Genomic DNA, 22,752 nt, shown 5'->3' with positions numbered 1-22,752 from the left:
TTTTTGTTTTAAATGTCTCACCACTGACATCAAGCATACCAGATGATGTTCTTAGACACCTTCAGAAGAGAAATGCCATCCATGAGAAGTATGCAAATTATATATCTGCTTATTTTTCCCAAAGAATACTTGAAAATTTGCCTCATGAGGTGCAAATCCTGAAATACACATTTTCCTCAAATATACATGCAGGGCAATGGTTCTATAGCACATACATGTCAGACAATTAGTATCTTCCTTGGTGTATACTACAGACTTTGAGAGAAATATGACCTGTAGCTGAAGCAGGGCTTTAATTCTTTTGTCCTTACTTGATTCCACTTTTGAAGCAATTTACTGTCCAAGTCCTGGTGAGCATCTGATATTACTGATGCTCAAAGTACATTAGTGGATCTTTTCAGCAGAGGATAAGTGACTTGGGATTCTTGCTGTAATCATACTCCTTCTATTATCAATGTTTACATTTTTAAAGGCTTAGAGTAGTCCCTCTGTGAGCCATCTGTCATGCTAAGTAGAATACTTCAAAGGTGTGGATATAGAATTTATTTTTACCCAGTGGTATATTGCTACTGTCACTTAAAGTTTTCCTCCACTAAAGAAGGGAAACTAAGTGAAAATGGACAAGTTATGATGCAGTTTTCTACTAACTGGCCACATACAAATGTAAGGTACAAAAAAATGAACTGAATAAAGGCTGACAGAAAATAAACAACATGCAGAAATTTTCTGAGTCACCACTCATCAAATCTGTCTGTTTTATTAAAAGATGACACAAATGTACAACAGTACTTAGATTGTATTCTAAACTGTTTCTGCTCTAACTTCCTAGTATGGATGTTCCTTACACCCAGCCTCTCTTTTAAAACTCAGAAGAGCTATTTCAGTCCCAGAGAATGGTTTGGGTTGGAAAGGACCTTAAATATCACCTAGTTCTAACTCCCACCATGGGCAGGGACACCTTCCACCAGACCAGGTTGTCCAGAGCCCCATCCAGCCTGGCCTTGAGCACTGCCAGGGATGGGATATCCACTGCCTCTCTGGGAAGCCAGTGCCAGTGCTTCACCAACCTCACAGTAAAGCACTTCTTCCTCATGAATAGTCTAAATATATCCTCTTTTAGTTTAGAGACATTGCTCCTTGTCTTATTGCTACACGCCTTTGTAGAAAGTTCCTCTCCAGATTTCCTGCAGGCCCCTTTTGTGTACTTAAAAAACTGGTATAAGGTCTTCCCAGAGCCTTCCCAGCTGCTCTTCATAGGATAGATGCTCCAGCCCTCTGGTCATCCTCATGGCCCTCCTTTTGATTCAATCCAACAATTGCACATGTTTCTTGTGCTGGGGGCCCCAGAGCTAAGTGCAGGACTCCAGGTGAGGCCTTGTGAGGGAAGAGCAGAGGGGGTGAATCACCTCCCTCACCCTGCTGGCCACGATGCTTTTGATGCAGCCCAGAATACAGTTGGCCTTCTGGGCTGCAGGTGCATGCTGCTGGCTCATGTTAAGTTGAGCTTTTCATCCACCAGAACCCCCAAGTCCTTTTCCACAGGGCGACTCTCAGAGGGTGCTCCCAGCCTGTCTTTGTGCTTGGGTTTGCCCTGGCCCAGGTGCAGGACCTTGTCCTTTGTCTTGTTGAACTTTGTGAGGTTCTCATGGGCCCACCTCTGAAGCTTATCAGTGTTCCTCAGGGTGGCATCCATCATCAACCACACCACACAACTTGGTGTCATTGGCAAACTGGCTAAGGGTGCACTCAATCCCACCCTTTATGTCACCACCAACGATAAAGTAGTGCTGGTCCCAATACTGACTCCTCAGTGACATTGCTCATCACTGGTCTCCACCTGGATATTGAGCATTTACTGTAACTCAATGAACGTGATCATCAGGCCAGTCCTTTATCCACTGAGATGTCCATCTTTCAAATCAATGTCTCTCCAGTTTAGAGACAGGAATATCATACAGGGCAGTGTCAAATGCTTTGCTCAAGTCCATGTAGGTGACATTAGTTGATTTTCCCTTATCCACCAATGCTGTAACCCTGTTTTAGAGGGCCACCAAATTTGTCAGATGTGATTTACACTTAGTGAAGCCATAAATCAATCCCATATGCCCAGAGGCCTATTGAGTTTCAGCACACTTCTGTGGGTTCATAAGACTTCATTTTCACTCCCAGTTCAATCATCACTGGACTTTTTCTACTGATTGCATTTTAGAAAAATTAATATAGACCTTATAGTTTCCCTGGCAACTAAAGTGCAACCTATATACTTACCTCTGGCAGGCACCATTACAGTGCATGCTGTTTTACAGGTGTTCTTATTTGATGTGTTTGTGAGCCTTGGAAGTGTAAAGCATGTCTTGTGAAGACGTCAGAAAGAATAGCCTTTGCTCCTTCAGCCACTTCTTCCCAGGCTTGCTATTGAAAATAAAAAAAAGAAACCTTCTTGTTCATTGCTAGCTTCTGAAAATACTAAAATTAGAACTGAGTGTTTAATAGCTATTGGAGAAGCTCATCCAATAAGGTGATCAGCCACCCTGTACCTCTCTGCTGGCCTAAAAACAAAACAGAAGGGCAAGGGAGACAATGGCTTTCCCTATTTTCTTTTATGATCTCTTGGTAGACATTGTGTTGCAGCAGAGAATATCTCAGCCCTTTCCTTTGTGCCAGATTGGAGCAGGAGGTGCAGTCTTTATTTCATACAGCAAAGAACAGTTGCACATTTTTCCACAAAATCAACATATCTTATACTTTAGATTCTTTTAGGTACAGATAAATGCTGCAGAAATCATTATTGTTCATAAAAACCAGTTAAAAACCAGTTTTTAACAGCATAATTTGTTACTGAAGTAACTCTTTTCAGAACATTAATTTGTACGGTATCACTACTCACTTCCTCCTTCTTTTATATACATTAAAAAATTTAATTGTGTGCTATTTGAACCTGACAGGCTGTGTTTGATGTGGACAAAAAGAAGGGGCTCACCCTTGTGGAAATCTGGGAAGGACTGTCAGTGGATGACATCAAGAAAAGCACTGGCTGTGACTTTGCAGTAAGTCATTTCACAAACAAATATATACAAGTATATTCCCAAACAAATATACTCTGGTGTCTGAATGAGTATTCACAAATAATCTTCCCATGAAGACTTGTAGGTACAGTAAGTTTCTTCCTTAAAGGTGAGGCATGGGTAGATTTACCCAGGAAGAGAGTTTACAGGATATCGGGATATTTTAAGGCTAACCTAATATGATTATATTAGGTATAATGGTGTTAGAATCCAGGTCGAAAAAAAACAAAAAAAAAGGGAAAAAAAAAAAAAAGATGCAGGAATAGCTAGGAGTAAAAAGGGCAATGTAGAAAGGGAAGTTCAGTTCCCTGAATACTTTGAAGAGGGAGTCTGAATGGTGGTTGAATATTTGTACTTCCACTGTCAAAGTTTACTAATTCTCTAATTTTAAGTTTTCATGTTATATTTGGGTGGGGCTGTGAGTCTTCTCATCAGGGATCACTACATACATGCATCCACCCTAGTTACTACTGCCAATCAATTAAATCATAGAATCATAGAATCATAGAATCACAGAATGGTTTGGGTTGGAAGGGACCTTAAAGATAACTAGTTCCAACCAACTGCCACAGACAGGGACACCTCAAAGCTCATGTTTTAGTGGGATGCCGAACTGTTTCTTTTGCTGAACATCCTTTCTTTTCCAGTGCCTCGTTCTTAATCCATAAACCCACTGCAATTTTACTTTCACTTTCTGTTTTAAGTCACATTTAATGCTAACACAAAACTGGCTTGTTAATGGAAAAAACGTAGTGTACTGGAGTGTAACTGATTCTGTAGGTATAGCCAATAACAAATACAGTTTTGTCATGGCCTTCTCCTACATGGATATCACAAAGCTTTTTCTTCTGCATTGTAAAGTTGGGGCAGGTCATCCAGACCTCTTTTGGTGAGGACATCGAGTCTGACAGTATACCTTGTGTGCTGTAAAAATGGTTTAGAAATATTTGGTATGAAGAGTAGAATCCTTTTTGGTAGTGAAGTGTAGTACTCTTCACAGAGTTAAGAGAGGCAGGGCTAGGGCACATAATTGCAAGATAAAAGAACAGTTGTTATGTGAGAGTTTGTTATTAAGGCTTTGAACATACAATTGGCAATAATTAAAATATTCAGAGTAATGAACACGTGGAATTTAATTCATTCCATGTCCTTTAGAGAACATTTTTGACAACCAAATGTAATGGCGTATGCTTTCCTTGTGGAGTTTTAAATATTTTAAATAAAAAGCTGTTCACTTGTAAGAAAATATTCATTTATCTGGAAATAAGAAATGTTCTGTTAAACATGAGTGACCTGCAACTGCAGAGTGCAGGAAATTGCTACAAAATCACTTTGCTCTATTATTCATTTTCTATGTAACATTTTGTGGAAGTCATTTTTATTTTTTTACTTTACAGTAGTAGCAAGCTTCTATATTTAGCACTTCTGTGTGCAAAAGAAATTATTCATTCAGCTCCTGTCTATGATTTTGGAAAAAAAAATGATACATTTTTTAAAATGTCAGTATCAGGGCTTCTTTTTCTTCAGCTGATCAACCTCTCAAACAGCTAGCACCCAATACCAAAGCATAAAAATGACCTTGTAGATTTGTGTCTGTGGCAATCTATTATATAAAATTATATATTTAATTTGAGGATTAATTTGGGGCTGGATTTGAAAAGTGTCGTGTTTAGTAACCATTTAAATAGACTGAAACTACAGGAAAGTACTTTTCTATCAGAAGACACCATCCCTTACATGTTCCAAACCTGTTTGTTTGGAAAGAGTTGGTTTCTTTTTGGTTCAGTTGGCCTAAATATACAGTTACATATGTATATGTTTAATTGAGTATGTATTACCTGCTGTAAACTCCAGAAGCCTATGTTGAAGGCAATGGAAGAAATGGGGACCAATGAGTTCAAATAAATTTTTGTTAGGACTATTAGCGGACCAAAGACTGCTAAGACTATTAGGACCAAAGAGATTAACGCCACCCACTATCCCATTAGTACTTTCCTGTAAATGTTACAAAAGAGCGGTATAAATTTTGGATCTTTGGGTTAGCACTTGATGAGAGGTATAGTGCTGTCTGTGTCTCTGGGATCTGTCAGACCAGGATCTGGAAGGGATTCTTCAGTGCCACCCCATTTCCTGGTTCATGAAGACAAACTCTAGTGCAGTCTGCTTTGTACAGCTGCCTTGGTCATGCATGAAATCATGAGCTGTACTAAAGGATCTGTGGGCATGAAAAATGTAGATGCTGCTTGGTTTATGCACTTTAATATATTTATCTTGAAAGCATGCAGCTTCCATAAACTCTTGCAAACCATGTACTGTGCTGACCTCTGCCTGGGTATGTGCATAGGTTGACTTTGCATTCTGGTTGGTAGCTCCTTAAAAACTCCTTTAATCTCCACAGCTCTGCAAATGGAAGGAGTGAACTAACATGACTTGTTTATTAAAGTCATGGCATGGAAGAACAGTAGCTCTTCCTTTCTCCTATTTTCTTTCTTTCTGCTTTTCCTCTTTTCCTTTCATCTTTCTTTGTTTCCACTGAGCATGTTTCCAGGTTACGGTGACCCAGTCCTCCTCGTCTGATTGAAATCCTCAGCAAAACTGATATTGGCATAAGTGACAGTAAGACTGGGTCACTGTTGCATGATGTTCGACCCTTGAGGGCCTGATTCTCATACACAGTGAACATCTATAGCTCCCTCACTTAATTTTGAAGTTGGGAAAATAAAGAGATTTGAGCACTGTGGTAGCCAGTTGTTTAGAAAGTAGTATCCTTGGTCTGTTTTTCCAAATTTCAAGACTCTGCCTAAGGCTTCTTTGCAAGAATAACAGTTGTGCTTGCGATTATGTCCACTGAATGATGTATCTTGTCTATATTGATGACAAGAAACTTCAGTGATACTGTAAAGCTATAGTAAAAGCTTGGGGGGAGGGGGGAAAGTGGGATTTTCTCATATGTTTTAGTAGTTTGGAACAGGACTAATAGGTGGAAAAAGAGGAGCTAAGCCTTTTCTTGCAGCTTTTCAGTGAATGCATAAAACAATGTGAACTAAATTTAGCATATCTCTATGTTTGTTACTAGTGAGAATTTCAGGAATGACTCCGCCTTCATATATAACTATCTCTCCCTGTGCAAGCTACTTCTCTTTGGGAGAGGAGAGCTTTATAGTCTTTGTGGCTTTTGAGACACATTTGGCTATACATTCCCATTTTCACAGCCTGCTTATTTGGGAAAACATCACCTAAAGGACATTTGCAACATGAAAATGACAAAGAAAAAAGGATTTAGAATCAACAATCTTGATTTTAGACTGGCATCATATCCAAAATAAATGATTCAACCTCAATTTTACTGCACTGTGAAGACAAAGTGTTGGCTTATCTCATGCGCTTAAATCATATTTGTTGCTGCCTAGCATATAGGTTACTTTGGCAGGTAATCTGTTTTGGCTTGTACTGGTTTATAGCTTTGATGAGACCATGTAAGAACAGACAGAAACCATACTTTTGCAGACGTAAAAATCATTGTAAAGATCATCAGGGTAAGTCTGCTTGACCTGAAATAAAATAGAGATAAAAAAATCTTTTTTAAAATATAATCTGAGAGCTCAGTTTTACAAAGAAAAGATTCTTAAAAGATAATGGAGGGTTTAGGAAAAGCATCTGCTAGGACAAAGGAAAAATTAGGTAGTTGAGCAGTATTTGACTAGTGTATGTTTAAAAATAATTGACTGTCTAAGCTCAAGCCAGTGAGTGCAAAATACCAGAGGACATGGCTTTAGTTTCTGGAAATATATTTTACTTTGAGGAAATGGGCAGGATTGAATCCATTTTTAAATGGATGTTGTGTTTTTTCCTTAATCAGTCATCCCCACTACAGAACTCACAGTAGGAACAGATTTTCCTACAAAAGCAGATGTTAGAAATATGGTTTGCATTTATCTGCAATTTCAAATAATTAAGAGTTAATAATGGATAAGCTACTTTTATTATTTTAACAGTTATGCTAACACTGCTTCTCTTCTCTGCTCTGCACAATAACTTGCTTTCATACTCCTGATGAGATCATTAGAAGTAGCTGGGACTTAGCATCATTCAGAATCAGCCCTTGAAAGAGCTGCTTGCTGTAAATAAACATAATGAAATCAGCATAGAGATGTCAGTGTAGCTGAAAAGTGTTGTTTGGGGCTGGAAATCAGGAAGTCAGCAAGCTTGAATTCTAGGGAGTCCCTGAGGCAATGTGTCCTCAGCTAGGGTCTTCCTCTTAGCAGATCTGGGGCTGCATACCAGACTGCAAAGGCAAGCAGCTCCCAGTACTGCCTGTTCAACATTAGCAAAGCCTGTTGGAGCTTCCAAGATCAGCTGTTCTTCCTGTAAGTGAAATAACATTGAAAATGTATTGCTTAGGATGTACTGCAGGAAAGTAGCAACTATGCATCTGTGTACTGTGAAATAGTCTTTGTCAAGTGCATTCAGCTCTTATCAAATGCTGTGCTGCTAGCAGAGTGATACCGAATTGACTGGGTCTGCTGGGATTTAAAGTAGCAGATTCAGGAGGCTTTCTGCATTTCAGACTTGATTATTTATTGTTTTTCAAGCCCATAACATCCCTTTCTTTATGTTAGCATTTTTCTGCTCATTTAATCACATTTATTTAGAGCAAACATTTCTAATTGCATCCAGTTCTTAGTGGTGCTGGGCTCTTGCCACCTCTGTTCAGCAGGCACAATGGTACTTCTGCACTCCTGGGGATCAGACCCTTTCAGACAGGAGTAGTGGTACACAAAAATGACAGCTGCTTACATCAAAAGTGCAGACATTACTTTTAATGTAATATACTCATTGAATTGTAAAACATTTGAAGCTTTGATGGTACCAAAATCTAGCAGAAAAACAGCAATCTCCTCCATTAACTGCCTTTTGTCTTTATTTGTAGGGTACAGATTTTAATGGCGCTGTCTTCATCCTCCAGTTTTTTTCTTTATCTCAGTAGCACCATCCCTAGGTGAGGCAGAAACTGGCCCAGATAAAGTGAGGTGCATACCCACTTTGAGTTGGAAATGTTGAAGTATGTCTGGAACTAGCTCAGGAATGTTTATTTTTTCTAGCTCCTTTGCACCTATAGCTGTTAAATCTTTTTATTATCCTTGTTCACACAGAACTTTCAAAATCAATGAACAGTTTACATCTACTGAAAACATGTCATTAACGTTTGATATATTAAACACATTCTTCACAAATTAAGCATTTCTCTGTCACTGTTCTCATAAAATTATAGGCAGTGACATTTTGTGGCTGGAGGAAGGATAACTTAGAAATCAAACTGGTATAGGAAATACAATCCTATATGTTTGGAAATACAGCCTTCCCTGTGCTTGGAAAAGGCCCATATATATCGCTCTTCTGTAAGTTGGCTTGTTCAGTACTATTAAGTGAAAAAGGTGGGATAAGGAGGCAGAAGGAGTGCAGTATGTGATGTTTCAGTGGGACATGCTAACCAACAAGGAGCCACATATCTGTGGTACTGTCTTTCCTCCAGAAAGAGTAAGATCACACAAATAGTTTTTGATCTTCATCCTAGGGCATTTAAATAAGGCTGGGAACAGGATATATTTAATGAGTCTTGGAGCTTCTGCGGAGAGGTTTTCCTCAGGGTGTTACGTAGATCTGCAGTTGTGGTTCAGACGGTTGTTAACCAATGCTTCTCTTTGCTCTGAACTCTTCTCTGCATTACTCCCATTTATACCTTCTGTCTTCACCCACTTCCCTATTTAGGCTTAGTATGTTTTATTTTTGGTCTACTGGATATCTTATAATACAACTAATGGATTTTATGACTGTATAGAATTAAAACAATAGAATATATGAGTGTCCTGACATGAAAATTAATGTGAATGGAAGAAGGTGACTTTAAAATTTAATAACAGTTAAAATTAGAAGTATTGAATTATACGTACACTACACATATATTATAATGTAGGTATATAGCATATTTATACATTTGATTGTACACTGCCTGCTAATATGCATGTTCGACAACTTTGGTTGACTACTGCTGTGCAGACCTACCATTGACACACAGCATCCCATCTCCAGGTGTGTTGGGAAGAAAAAACAGGATGAACTTTGCAGCTGAGCAAAGAAAGGAAAATACTAGTTTAGGATTCCTTGGCATGCTTGTTTTAATAGTGATGTGGTGGTTCAGGCAGGTATTAAATATCATTTGTGCTGTTGCCTGTGCATCATTCAGTGTATTGGTGAGTGAATGCAAGCGGACAAGGTGAAGGCTGAAGCACCAGCCCATCTCCAGCTACTTCTGTTATTGCTGTTCATGGCAAGCACTGCCCCACTCTGCACAAACTATGACCTTTTATGGTCCAGTATATTAACAAAGCCATGGCCTGTTCTTGAGATGTTCACATGCCACGTGTTGTATAATTGAGTTGCTGCTTCACCTGAGCTCAGCTATCCATTCTGCTGGCACTGGAAGCCCTCCACAAAGACCACACAGTTAGCAGGGGCAAGTACAGGTTCAGCTCTCCAGGATTAATCTGCTTGCATTCTTAAATCAATAATCCAACTCCAAGTAAATGAAATTTAGAGGCTGGGTAGTAGCACTACATGCATCTTGTACTTCTGCATCAGAAATTTAGTGGTGGCAGTGTTTCTCTGAAATGCAGCAAATATATGGGTTTAAATAAATACAGTGTCTCTATTCTTCAGTGGCACATTGTTAATAAAGGTGGAAGGGAACTGTGGGTTGTACTGCTATATCTGTATGTTAACTATTCTGTTTTTTCCCTCCTTCTTGATAGGTTTCGCCAAAACTGATACCTATGAGGCAGATTTAAACCTGCAGCACAGTCTGGGCTTCAATTGCCAGAAGGCTTGTTTCCAAATGGGAGCTCAGTGAAGAAAAATCGATGACTGTTTTGCAATTTTCCTTTTTTTTTTTTTTTTTTTTTTTTTTAAGGGCTTTGTAAGTAGTTTCCAGATAGTTAAACTCAGGCTGTGACTATCAGCCTAAACAGAATTTTACTTTCATAGCATTACCAATTTTAATAGAAGGGTGAATTTATTCCCTAAATTTCAAATAATGTTATACTAAAATGTTAGTGAACATTGTCCAAAAAATGCCTTTTAGTCTCTCTGCCAAATAATAGTTTTTTTTACACAGATTCAGGAAATGACCATGCAAACTTACAATTGCCTCTGCTTTTGCTGATGTTGCTCAAGTTACAAATCACTCTGTTGCTCTTTAACTACAGCATTTACTATTATGTTTCTTTTCCTTTAATGTGTATTTCTTCTGGAGTGGTGTATAGGAAATGCATGCATCTTTAGAGAGCCATCATGAATATGGACTTCCCTTTTCCTGAACCTTTTAATGAGTCTGTGACAAAACTGTTTGTATCAGTTGGGCCCTTATCCCTGAATGTGTCTGCTGCTTCAACAGTGTCTGTTGGCGTTAAGATGCCATGCACCACCCACAGTCCAACTCTCACCCCTTCTATTTAAATTGTACAAGCCAGAATGGGGCTAGTTTGCAGGAGGAAGATAAAAAGATGTTTCCATTCCCCTGCAAACAACTGATAGCTTTACAGTTGTCCCACATGAACTGCTCTTACTCTTCAGATCTAATCCTTCTCCTCCCTACCTCCATTCAAAGGCAAATGAAGGCTGTTTCTGGAGTGAGGTCTGCCCTTCCAGTGTTATGTATGGGAGGAGAATGCTGTGGGCATTTGGAAGATTGCTTCTGAAGGGAATACAAAGCAGTAAGTTTGCACCATTTCAGAATCAAGGCATCAGCAAAAGTTAGAGAGTTTGGAACCCAAACTCATGATAACTAGAATGCACACTGTGAGACAATCAATATGAAAAGCCATTCTCTCATACTGGTTCTGCTATTTGGTAAAGATCTTACTTTCCCTGTTCTAACTACAAACCAATGGTTTTTGCAAGCAAGCAACACAGTTATGACAGCATCGGATCTCACATCCCAGATTAGCACAACGGATCTTCATTATACAGAGCATTAATTGATTAGAAATACTGGAAGTCTGCATCTGTTAAAATACAGTGTTCTTTTACAGTGTTCTTTCCAGGTGTGATAGTTTCCATCATTCATCTAAACAGGAATGCTTAAAACACTTCAGTGAAAATAATTCCTGACATATATTTGATGTTTGATGTTTGATAGAAGGAAATTAAGTGACTGAAAAATATGTAAAATGTATATGCACAAAGAATTATATAGATATGCCTATCATAAATGTGATAAGCAGTGTTGGGATATGGTGTAGAAGGGAATTTTGATATTAGATGGATGAGGTATTCAGTGTGTGTTTGGAAGGAATGTAACACATTTCTAGGGAACCAGATATGAAACTCCTGCAATTTTAGCTCCAGTACTAGCCTTTGTACTGTACTAGTAACCTTGTATAAGAAATACTAATTTTTCATGGGGCAGTTATAAAATTCGTCTTATCCCACACACGGGTTTTACAGCAGTAAAACTGCTGATTAGAGAAATTATTTTTATTGAGTTATAATTACTCTAAGCAGTTCCTTGATAGTCTCTTGTCAATACCAGAATATGTTGTTGTTCTCACAAAGGAATAAACAAAATACTTTTGTAAGCACCTTTACATTAGTACAAAAGTACTCCTGTAATAACTAAGCTGTATGACTTGAGCTAATAGGTGCTAATGGCTGTTGTATAGCCTAAATGTGTAGGCAAGACCTTAATGCCAAGCACATGAGAAAGAAATGTCTTATATGAGAAATGTTAATTTCATTACTGAACATATACAAATGATTTGATTGTTAATTTGTATGCAAGACCTGAAACTGCATTGATCAAAGTGCTCCAGAATATCCAGGATTAGCAGCATTTTAACCTAGCTTTATTTTTCATATTTTCTCTATTAATACCCCTGTACATATACCCTCATTCCAAACAAGTTATTTTCTCTATGTTTGGCCATTTCTACTGCTGTGGAATGATCTAAGTGATTCTACTCAGAGAGGTTTTGCAGATTAAAAGTCTCTATATTAAAAAGGTGACTTTCAGATCTGTGAAACAATTTTGGTTTCAGACAGAGCAGCCAAGAGATCTCTGCCATGCTCCACAACAACACTTCAGTGACAGTTCTGACCCTTGCAATGCAGCACACAGCAAAATGTGCCTAGCTTTGCCTTCAGGGTCAAGGGTGGGTGAAGAGCTACTTTAAGGGGATGGATCTGGTCCCTGAAAGTTTCTTGTCCATCGTCACTTAAAGCTCTCATAGAGATCAACCAGAATGGATGATGTTTTTAGAGGGGAATATAAAAAATATTGTACAGGGGAGGAGATTTAATAACTTATCCAGAAATAAAATTATTTAAATAGCCGGGGAAGTCGTAAAGAAATCTAGAAATGAAGCATTGATCTATTGCAATTACCTGTGTTATATTAGTCATAGTACTGATTAGTTAATTACAGCATACTTTATTGGCATATATAGGGCATGGGAGAAGTGTCTGAGGGCAGCATCAAGCATGTGCTGCTTCTTCCATTGAACTATGCTTTGCTGGCATACGCACAGAAGCCATAATTATCCTTAATATATGGCTTATAAAAAGACTGGTGACCTGATAATGTCTGGGAGTTCAGGACCTTGATTTCTGACACAAAGAATTAGGAGCCATGAACTCCCACATTTTAGCTTTTCCAATTCTCTAAGTATTGCCTTGAATATTGTCATCTGTGCTCTCTGTCTTGTTTCCTAGAAAAGGGGATGTTTTTCTTCCTACCTCACAGGGGTGTTGTGGGGAATAACCAGCTATGATCTGTGCAACAGGTTATGCTTTCTCTTCAGCTTGCATCAAGAGCATGGAAGAGTGCTTTGAAGAATGCCATACATGCTAGATATTTGAATTTTGTGTCTACTCTTATTTGCACCAGTGTAATGCAAGAGGGCAAAAGTCAATATGGTGCTGAAGACCAAGGAAGTGACGAAAACAGGCACTCTAAGTGTATTCCAGTGGTGCAAGTATCTGTATGTCACACTTACATTTTTTATCTTGAAGACATTATGTTGTGGTAGAATACTGGTATTATGAAAATGTCATGTGTCTGCAGAAGCTAATTACAACAAGCTCTGATTCTGCTGTTTAAATTGAGATTTGTAAAGTAGGATTAGAAATTAAAACACTCCAAAGTATTGCCTTCTCTGTGGACACAAGTCAGGTTTGTAGGTAAGGTATACTCTGAGCAGTAGTTGTGATGATGGGTATTATGGGGATGAGAGATTCTCATCCCTCTTTCTCTTCCATGGCTGTAAGAAAGCTGGTATGCGTGAAGGTTTATGGTTTATTGGGACATCACTGATATTATGCCTGCTTCACAGCACTTCACAAGACAAGGACAGCTGATGCTCTTTGTCCTGAAGATGATGATGATTCTACTGTTATCATGTTGGACTTAATTCATTTTGTATTTTATTGACTTTTGTCCCTGAAACAGCGAAGAATGAATGATGATATAAAACGTAGTTGTACTGTAAGCTCTGCAAACTATACATCAAAGTCCCACTATGTATTTGCAAAACAATCAATAAAGAAAAGATTAAAAATCTCAGGTTGCGTCTATTGTTACTGTTTTCCATGGTGTTTTGTTCTGCCATTAGGAGCATTAAAGGATTAACTTCTATTCACACCAGCATGTCATACCTCAGCACACATAAAATCCTCAAGGTCTTGGCTGAGGGCAGAGGGATTTGATGAACAGAAATAACAAAAAGCTCAAAACTCAGCCAACAGCCACATTCTCCATGTTCACTCTTCTTACTATTTTCCATGTCGGGTCAATCTCAAACGTAATTATCACATTCATTTTTGTAATGACTTGTTTTTCAATCAAGTCAAATAATGGACTACATAGATTGTCCTTAGAGAAGTGTTTTCCACCTTTTGATTAAAACTGCTGTAGAAGTGATGGCATTTGAGATGTTTATTATTGATGTTAGCATGTGGCTACACTCCGAAAATAGCACTGGGTGACAAATGAAGACAAATTCCATTAACCACGTAGTGAATGATAAATTGGATGGTTGCGAAGTGATGAAAATGCTTGTCTGTGGATAGTGAGGTCATCTTTTCAAACAGAAGTCATGCTCTTTTTGAAATATGAGTAGATATGTCATAGTATCGTTTTATCTCCTGCATCATAGGAAAGCAGGTTGATGAATGTGAGTAAAAATGTTTAATAATAAAAAATATAAACAAATAATTAAATAAATAAATAAAGCAAAAAAACAAACAAAAAAACATGATTCACTCAGAAATTGGATTCTTCAGTAATTTACGCGTCTGGTCAAAATCCAGCATTTTCTCATCCCTGTGAATAGGGTCCAAGGTAAGTGCCAGCACCACCAAGAGAGTACTTGAGGCTCTGAAATCCTGTTGTACAAATGCAGAACGTGAAGTTCTCCTGCCATTCAATGTGGTTCTGACAAGAGGAGAAAGAAACCACTTAATTACTGGAATGTCTGAGTAGCTTTGTGGCAGCTTACCTATCTTCTGTTGTTGCCTGCTTTACTGTATCCCATTGTCTCTGATGCACTGCAGTCTTCTGCCCTTGTTTGTTTGCTGCTGTAGACCGGGGGGCTTAGCTCAAGATAGCTGCACGGCTGCTGCCCGCACAATAGCATGTGTGGTGGTTTTTAACAGAACAACCTTGGGACAGCTTGGGGAGAAAGAAGTTCCTTTCCTGAATGTACATAACATCAGGCTTTGAGGCTCCAGCATCAATAAATGGTAGCTATTTTGTTTGTATTCCATAAACTTGCTATGTCTGGTTCACATATTTAGGTATGTGTTGAGAAGTGAGGGCAGGGGAGAAGTCCTTGCCTTCAAACCCAAAGGCTTCTGTCTATGCCTCCCATGGTAATTACATTTTATTTTTATTTTTGGTTTTGCTTGTTTATTTATTTATTTATTTATTTATTTATTTATTTTCATAATGTCTGGCAGAAACAAGTAGACAATTACTCACATGTGAGAGCAGTAGAAATCTAGGACTAGACTTTCCATTTCCATGCTCTTAATGCCGTCCCCTGGGCATGCAATCCACAGAAGAAGCGTTAAATTTCTGTAAACCTGTGATAGGTGCTTAGACTGCAGATGCTACAATGCAAAGCATCATGTTTGTCCCAGGCTTATGGCTATATGAGATTCACGAGCTGAATGTTCATCAGCCTGACTGATGAAGGGTCTCACTCAGCTGGTAGGTAGGCTTGTGTGGTTTTCAACATAACAAGTGTCACAGCCACAATCTCTTTAAAAAATGGTGATGGTGCTTCTTTCTCCACGTGAACCCAGTGAGGAGACTGTCAAGGTTTGGTTCCTAACTCTGCACAGGATGGTTCAAAATGCATCAGGTTTGTCCAATATCAATTATTCTTTTTCCCATTCTTTTTGTCTTTCTTGCTTTCTTCCTTTCTTGCTTTCTTGCTTTATATATATATATATATATATATATATATATATATATATATATATATATATATATATATGTATATATATATGTATATGCAGGTATTTAAGTTCCTAAATATTCCCTTTGGATCTCTCTCAGCTGGAAAGTACGTAGTATGTGGGCTGAAAGTGGAAGTGAAAACTTATAAATGCAGGAAAATACATTACAAGAAGCAGTGCAAAAACTGCAGCCAGGAGGAGAATTAAAGTATTTGCATAAACAGCAAAAGCGATATGAGAAGCAGACTTAAATGTTACCCCCAAAAAAATAAAGGCAAGCCACAGAAGGAGCATGCTGGTACCACCTACAGAAAGTATACATTAATTCTAGGACAAATTCTGCATCGTCTGTTTAGGTGGTGAGTGAATGAAGGCTAGAAACTGCATCTGATGAAATCCTGCAAAACCGTCCTTCCTCCACCCCTGTGGGTAATGGTGAAATCTGCACAAACAATTAGCACTTTCTCATGTCTGCCTGTGAATAAAGCAAGCTGTGCAAGGCTGGGGCAGGCGAAGTCCCGCTCAATAAGTATCCCGAGAAATACCAAATTTAAAAGCCATAATCAGAAGTTCTAGATTGCCAGTCAGTTCTGTCTACTTTCTTCTTACATTTGCTTGAACAAAGCCCATCAAGTGTGCTCTGCCCCATCCCGCTTTCAGCTCTCGTGGCACCCTCGTAAGCAGCAGCTCCCTGTGCCCGCGGTGCTGATGGGGCTGTCGCATGCCTGCGGGACACCTGCTGGCCTGTCTGCTTCCTGTGTTGGAGGCAGAAAGGCAGAAATGTGTGTCTGTGTGTCCGTGTGCTGAGCTGTGCCACAAGCAGAAGAGCAGAGCTGGTCTGTGAGCCTCTGTCAGAATCACAGCACCACACCAAGGCTGGAAGGTGCCTCTGGAGGCCACCTGGTCTGAACCCTGCCCAGGCAGGGACACTGACAGCAGGGTGCCCAGGTCCACGTCCAGGTGAATTTTTCAGATCTCCAAGGAAGATCTCCACAACCTCTCTGGGCAGCCTGTGCCCAGGCTCCATCACCCACACCTGTAGCAGTTTCTAACATCACACAGGACAGGGCTGTGCTGCATCTGCCTGCCTTGTCTGTCAATAGCCCAGGACTCTTCAGAGTAGAAGGCAGGGCTGAGGTCTGGGGCTGAAATGGCACAAAAACACTTCTCTGCCTGCTTTTGCTTCCACGAGAAGATGCTCCTCACAGTACCACTGCTATGTCCTTGTTCTTTCATCTCACAAGCTGCTGTTTGCTGATGCTTTGCTGCTGTATTGATTCATATGGACATTTTCAGTTCTCTTCCTCAGGCAAATGACAGCCTGGAAAAGAAAAAAAAAATACCAACTGCATAAATCTGCTAGCTGTAAAACTGAAAGATGGTGAAATTAGTCTGCAACAGCATATCCATGTTCTCATTAAGAGCAATCCAGCATTTTTAGGACATGTTGATTGCCACGGCGAGGAAAGGAGGCTGCAGATCAATAGGAAATAAACCACTGCCTTGCAGAGCCCCATTTGTAATTTGCAAAGAAAACGGCACAGACCAATTTGCATATGGAGTGCAAAACTGTTGCAACCTGAAAAAAAAACAACTCTATATGTTAAAGAAGGCAAAAATCTTTGCTGTGGTGCCTGTGGGAAGGGGAGACCAGGCTGGTCCCAGGGCCGTGAGAGGACAGTGAGCTTTGGGCCTGAGCTGCTGCTACTGAACAGGGTGAACACAGCACCAGGCTGCACCTTTTTGTTGCTGATAATGTCACAGAAATATTTTAAACCAAGAAGTTGTTTCCTGGGTGAATTAGTTATTTCCCCCCCGCCCCCCTCCCCTTCATCCCTCCTCTCCCTCTTTCACTCCCCCTGCTCTGAACTTGTGGCACAGCTATTTTTTTTCACAGGCTTGCATGATTATGTGCCCACAGCCAGAGGTCAGAGACCCAGTTCTTCACCAAGCTATTGCCACTGGAGGTCAGGTTTTGTGCCCATGCAGGCAGCACATAACTTGTTGGAAGGGCTGGTGTGGATGTGCTTGGAGCTGTCTGCTCTCTCATAGGCTTGCTTTGGTGGTGAGGGCTGTGCCAGAGCTGGCTTTTGTCTCCCATTATCTGTCCCTCTGATGCTGCTTCCCAGAACGCAGCAATGAGGTTGAGGACCACATGCTGCCGCTGCTCTTGGCTGTGGGTTTAGTTGGGATCCTCTTCTGGGTGAGCTTTACAATGGCATGTTTAATTCAAGCGTATCTTCAAAACTAATCAGGTTTGAGTGTGTGCTTGGGGACATCCTGGAGCACAGGCTTGCCAGCCAAAGCTGGAGCAAGGCAGGTGATGGCCATCCAAAGCTGAAGGGCTCTTTGGCTGCAGCAGCGTGGGCTCTCAGAGGCCAGGTGGGACCTGCCAGCAGCCTGGGCACAGGGCACTTTTTTGCAGCCAGTGCAGGACAATGTCCCCAGGGCACAGCAGGTTTCTGTGGGGTGGGAGAGGTGGGAAGCAATGGGCAGTGCTGCTGCCCCCGTTGCCCCATGTCATTAATATGCAAAGCAAAACCTGTTTGATGCTGTGCAGAGCTCACCAAAGTGGGGAGGCACTTCAGCCTGCAGCATGGAGATTTTGCCTCTCTGCATGGGAGGCTGAGCACTGAGCCCAGCTCTGGATGGGACACAGCTGAAGGCTTTTGTGTACAGAACATTTCTTAGATTTTGGAGCTAGTTGATAGTTTTACCCAAAATGGAGACAAATTTTCAAGTGCAAGACACTTAGGCATAGCAAGATGTTTCAACTGGGGCAGATCTGCAGGGAGGTGGAGGTTGCCCAGCACAGTTTGAGCTAGTTAAGCATTAACTACTAAACACATAGCAATGAAGTGAGATTGTGGCCTGAAGATCCCAGGCATTCTGCTCCTGGGTGAGGGCTCTCACCACTGGGTCACAGTAAACGTTTTTGGCCCATGGCTTTCAAGTATTGAGGCAGATTATGCTGAAGCCTAGAAATTATCTGAGAATAATAAAATAAAATAAAATAAAATAAAATAAAATAAAATAAAATAAAATAAAATAAAATAAAATAAAATAAAATAAAATAAAATAAAATAAAATAAAATACTAACCACCAAATTTAATTTGAGACATGCTGTAAAAAGCTAGTAAGGGGCAGGAGGGGGAGCTCCTTGTTGAGGTCCATGCCACCATGTGCCAGCACCCATAGGAGGCATGGGTGACAGCATGGAAGTACAGTGCCCGAACAGGCTGGAAACAACAGAAGGAAAGGTAAATTCTTGGCTGGTTCCTGCCACGAAGACCCAGGTCTTTGTGATAAGGAAAGCTGCTGTGTCCTCTTGGGTGAATTAAATTGTTTTCTAACACAGGCATGAGTTCCTCTACAAAGTGCAGTTCTCCATTGTGGCATGACTCAAATTAAGATTTAAGGGCTATTTGCTAATCCCTATAAACAGACAAACAAAAAAATCCCTGCAGCTGAGAACCATCTCCAGAAAGCTCAGGCAGAGCTGGCTCCCCCACACCTTGTCCCATGGCTTCCCCTCCCTACTGGCCATGTGCAGACACACCGTGTCCTTCTTCCATACTCCCCTGCATGCAAAAAAATAATATTGATTTCAAATTCTCTCTTGGAACAAGATGGAGAGTTTATTTTTGTACATCTTATTCCACAGATGCTACCAGCACAGTCTCAAGATCCTCAGCATACGCAAGATAATGGGGGACAAGGCGGCAATCAGGCACATCACAGTCAGGCTAAGTGGCATGAGGCTAGAAGTGCTGCAGTACAAGTAAAAATGAAAATCTCTTTGGCCAGGTCACTCTCATGTTACTGGCACTGAAAAAGGGACCCTGCATCATATTACAAGCCACAGTGCCTGACAATCCCATGATTTGGTGTTGAAGCCACTCTAACACCTTGAGTACAGTGTTCAGTTTTGGGCCCCTCGCTACAAGAAGGACATCGAGGTACTTGAGCGAGACCAGAGAAGGGCGACGAAGCTGGTGAGGGGCCTGGAGAACAAGTCCCACGAGGAGCGGCTGAGGGAGCTGGGCTTGTTCAGCCTGGAGAAAAGGAGGCTCAGGGGTGACCTTACCGCTCTCTACAGGTACCTCAAGGGAGGCTGTAGTGAGGTGGGGGTTGGCCTGTTCTCCCACGTGCCTGGTGACAGGACAAGGGGGAATGGGCTTAAGTTGAGCCAGGGGAGTTTTAGGTTGGATGTTAGGAAGAGCTTCTTTACTGAAAGGGTTGTTAGACATTGGAACGGGCTGCCCAGGGAAGTGGTGGAGTCACCATCCCTGGAAGTCTTTAAAAGACATTTAGATGTAGAGCTTAGGGATATGGTTTAGTGGGACTGTTAGTGTTAGGTCAGAGGTTGGACTCGATGATCTTGAGGTCTCTTCCAACCTAGAAATTCTGTGATTCTGTGATTCTGTGAAACTGAAGTGATGGTGAGGGCACAGGGCGTGGCGGTGAGGATGCTCAGCCTGAACTTGGTCAGGGCTTAATCAGGCTTGGGAATAGTCCCCAGGGGTCCTGGTATGTAATAAAAATAAATAAATAAACAAACAAACAAACAAACAAACAAACAAACAAAGTTATTTTTCCACCTCATATCTGACAGGATGGTTAAAAGTTCATCCTCTCACTTTACCTTTGCTCCAGCTCCTAATGAGTGTAAAGCAGGTTTGGTCATCTGTATATTCCCCTGTTAAATATCCTTTTCATAATAAATTCAACAGTAAGTCTGCCAGGGGTGGCAAGTTGGGTGCGGTAACAGTTTATTCCAATGCACCTCTTCTTTTGGTGAGAAAAAACCTGCTCCAGGAGAGTTGCAACAAGGGGCAGGGCAGAAGGCTTGTTTCTCTGATGTTAACATATTTGTTCTCTATTTATATCAAAGCTCAAGATCATTTCCCAGGCTGTGCCTGACGGAAGACCTCAAGTAACTGAGGAAAAAGATGGGAATATTGCATGACTGTTCCTTGGAGTATCTCATGCTGGACCACTAGGTTGGAAGGGATTTCAGGCCTGTGGTTCCCTTTCAGGCAGCGTCACTGGAGAGGTCAATCATCCTCCCATCTGCTCTTAGAGCAGTTGGGGCAGGACCTTCTCCAGAGCACTCCCCAGGGTTCACTTCTGCTGTCATCTGCAAAGGGGCCACACTCAATTTTCATCAGTGTTTCATGAAATAGTATTATTTATAGGCCTGTGTCCATTCACATCATCTTTACTCCCTGACAATAAACTTAACAATGCCTTTGCAAGCCTTTGTTATTTGCTGAGTGCTGTGGGGTGCTGTGTTTCTGAGCTAACAAGCTTTTTAAAGAGGCTATGATTTGTCTCCTGGGTACGTTATCTTGCTATTAGCTGTAAATAGGGATGTAGATAATGCTTTACGTCTGTACCATTAAGAAACAACAAATTAGACTCTTCCCCAGGCTCTTCCCCTTGCTCACAAATCTTTGTTAATTCCAGGAAAAAATTGAATGAAAAATCACAGTTTGTAGATACAGACAAAACTATGCAATTCATATGCTTGTGAATACAACAGTTGAGATTTTTTAACAAGATCTGCTTGAAATACAATACTCCTTTTCCTGGGAAAGCCCCAAAATGTTGTTGTTTGTTTTCATAACAAAGTGAAAAGAAAGCCCAAAGCATCCAGGTTTCCTTTACAAAATTAGATAAAAAGCAATTAATTTCAAATCGATCATTTAGAACATTTTTGTTTCGATGAAATAGATTTTCTATTTTTAATAAAGTGCAATGCAAAATAAAGAAGAAGCTGAAAGCCACTTGAGAATAGGAAATATCAAGATGCTCCTCCTCAATGAGGCCAAAGCATTTGTTTTCAGAGTGTTTGCAAAGTAAGACAAGCAGCTTCCAGATATGCTCCGCGATGTCCTGCTTCCAGAAGTATGTGAGCTCTTCTCTCCTCAGCCAACCCCCTGGGACACTCGTGGGCTTCCTCCAAAAAAGAAAGTGCAGGAATTGTTCCTGGCTGTGCCAATGAGCTGCTTGTTCTCCTCGAGGACCCTCAGGGAGATTTTGGCCATCTCCTTGCTGCCTGCCCCAGCACACCGATGAGTTGCTTTTACCCTGTGCTGATCAATGCACAGCCTGCTCAGTGAATCACTGTCAGAACCACTGTGTGGAGGGGCTAGGGCCCAGCTCAGCACTCCAGAATCAGTTTTAAACATCATACATAGTTTTTGGAGACACAAAGGGGTTGACACTGTATCATTGCCTGAACTCCATCTTCTTCCAGAGCTTCTGCACCAAACCAGCAACATCTCTTGCATAATTTGGTTAGATGCCCATGGATCAATCCAGATGAGTTTGCTGTCAAAGCCCCCCTGCTGGTGTTTTGCACTAAATCACGTCGCTTTTTGAAGCTGATTTTGTTAAAGCAGCACAACTTCTCACACACTATGTTCCCACAGCCATAACCAGGTGGCAGCCTGCCCGTAGACTGCCTCATCCCTGCTCAGCTCCTGCCTTGTACCATACCCCAAAGCAGCACGGCTTATATACAAACTTCATTTAAAGAGATTTCTTCTTGCACACGCAGCAGAGCTTCTCACAGTAGTGCAGGACATCTTTCTCCATCAGGGCCGCAGCAAGCACAGGTTCTGGTGGTGCTCAGAGGTTCCCAGACCAGCAGAGCTTGGCCATCCCTAATGATCTTGGCCCTAGGGGCTCCCCATTGTGCTTGCTGAGGACATAATCACCACACCATTAGTATTTGGGGAGTTCTCTTGACAAGACAAAACATCAGTTCTCTACATAAACCACTTATGCAGGTGGGACTGGCCACCAGGGTGGCATGTGTCCGAGCATACATCAACACTATGAACACCTCCTTCATGGATGGGCTTGTTGTGAGGGCAGAGAAAAGGGGAGCTAGCATGGGCACACCTGAAATGTGGGGCTACGGCAAGCCCCCGTGCAGCTTTTATGCCTTATTTCATTCAACCTGCTCTGCTGTTAGGCACTTTGAGGGACTTGGCAATTTCTTTCTGGTCTCCTACCACAACAGCCAGGTGCTTGTCCCCTTCCCCAAATGCTGGTGGCCATGGCAGAACGGACAAGGCTGATCCAGGCTCCACAGTGATGGGGAGGGAGCTTCAGGATTTAGGAGTCTGCCAAATTTATTAAGTGCCTGGTGGCCAGGCTTCC

The 22,752-nt window shown here is 41.0% G+C and overlaps 1 protein-coding gene across 1 annotated transcript in view; it reads left to right on the top strand.

Annotated features, from left to right (window-relative positions):
- OXCT1 (3-oxoacid CoA-transferase 1) overlaps positions 1 to 13,647 on the top strand; it is an 89,207-nt gene extending 75,560 nt beyond the window's left edge. Inside the window, exons 16-17 of the mRNA XM_084305483.1 lie at positions 2,946 to 3,047; positions 9,875 to 13,647. Coding sequence (XP_084161609.1) covers positions 2,946 to 3,047; positions 9,875 to 9,910 — 138 coding nt within the window. The 3' untranslated portion in view covers positions 9,911 to 13,647. The remainder of the gene's footprint in view (positions 1 to 2,945; positions 3,048 to 9,874) is intronic.
- The last annotated feature ends 9,105 nt before the right edge of the window (positions 13,648 to 22,752 follow it).

This window comes from Netta rufina (assembly GCF_964035555.1).
Source record: "Netta rufina genome assembly, chromosome: Z".
Lineage (NCBI taxonomy): Eukaryota > Metazoa > Chordata > Aves > Anseriformes > Anatidae > Netta > Netta rufina.
The sequence above is the reverse complement of the archived record's forward strand: the minus strand, read 5'-3'. Positions and strand labels throughout refer to the sequence as shown.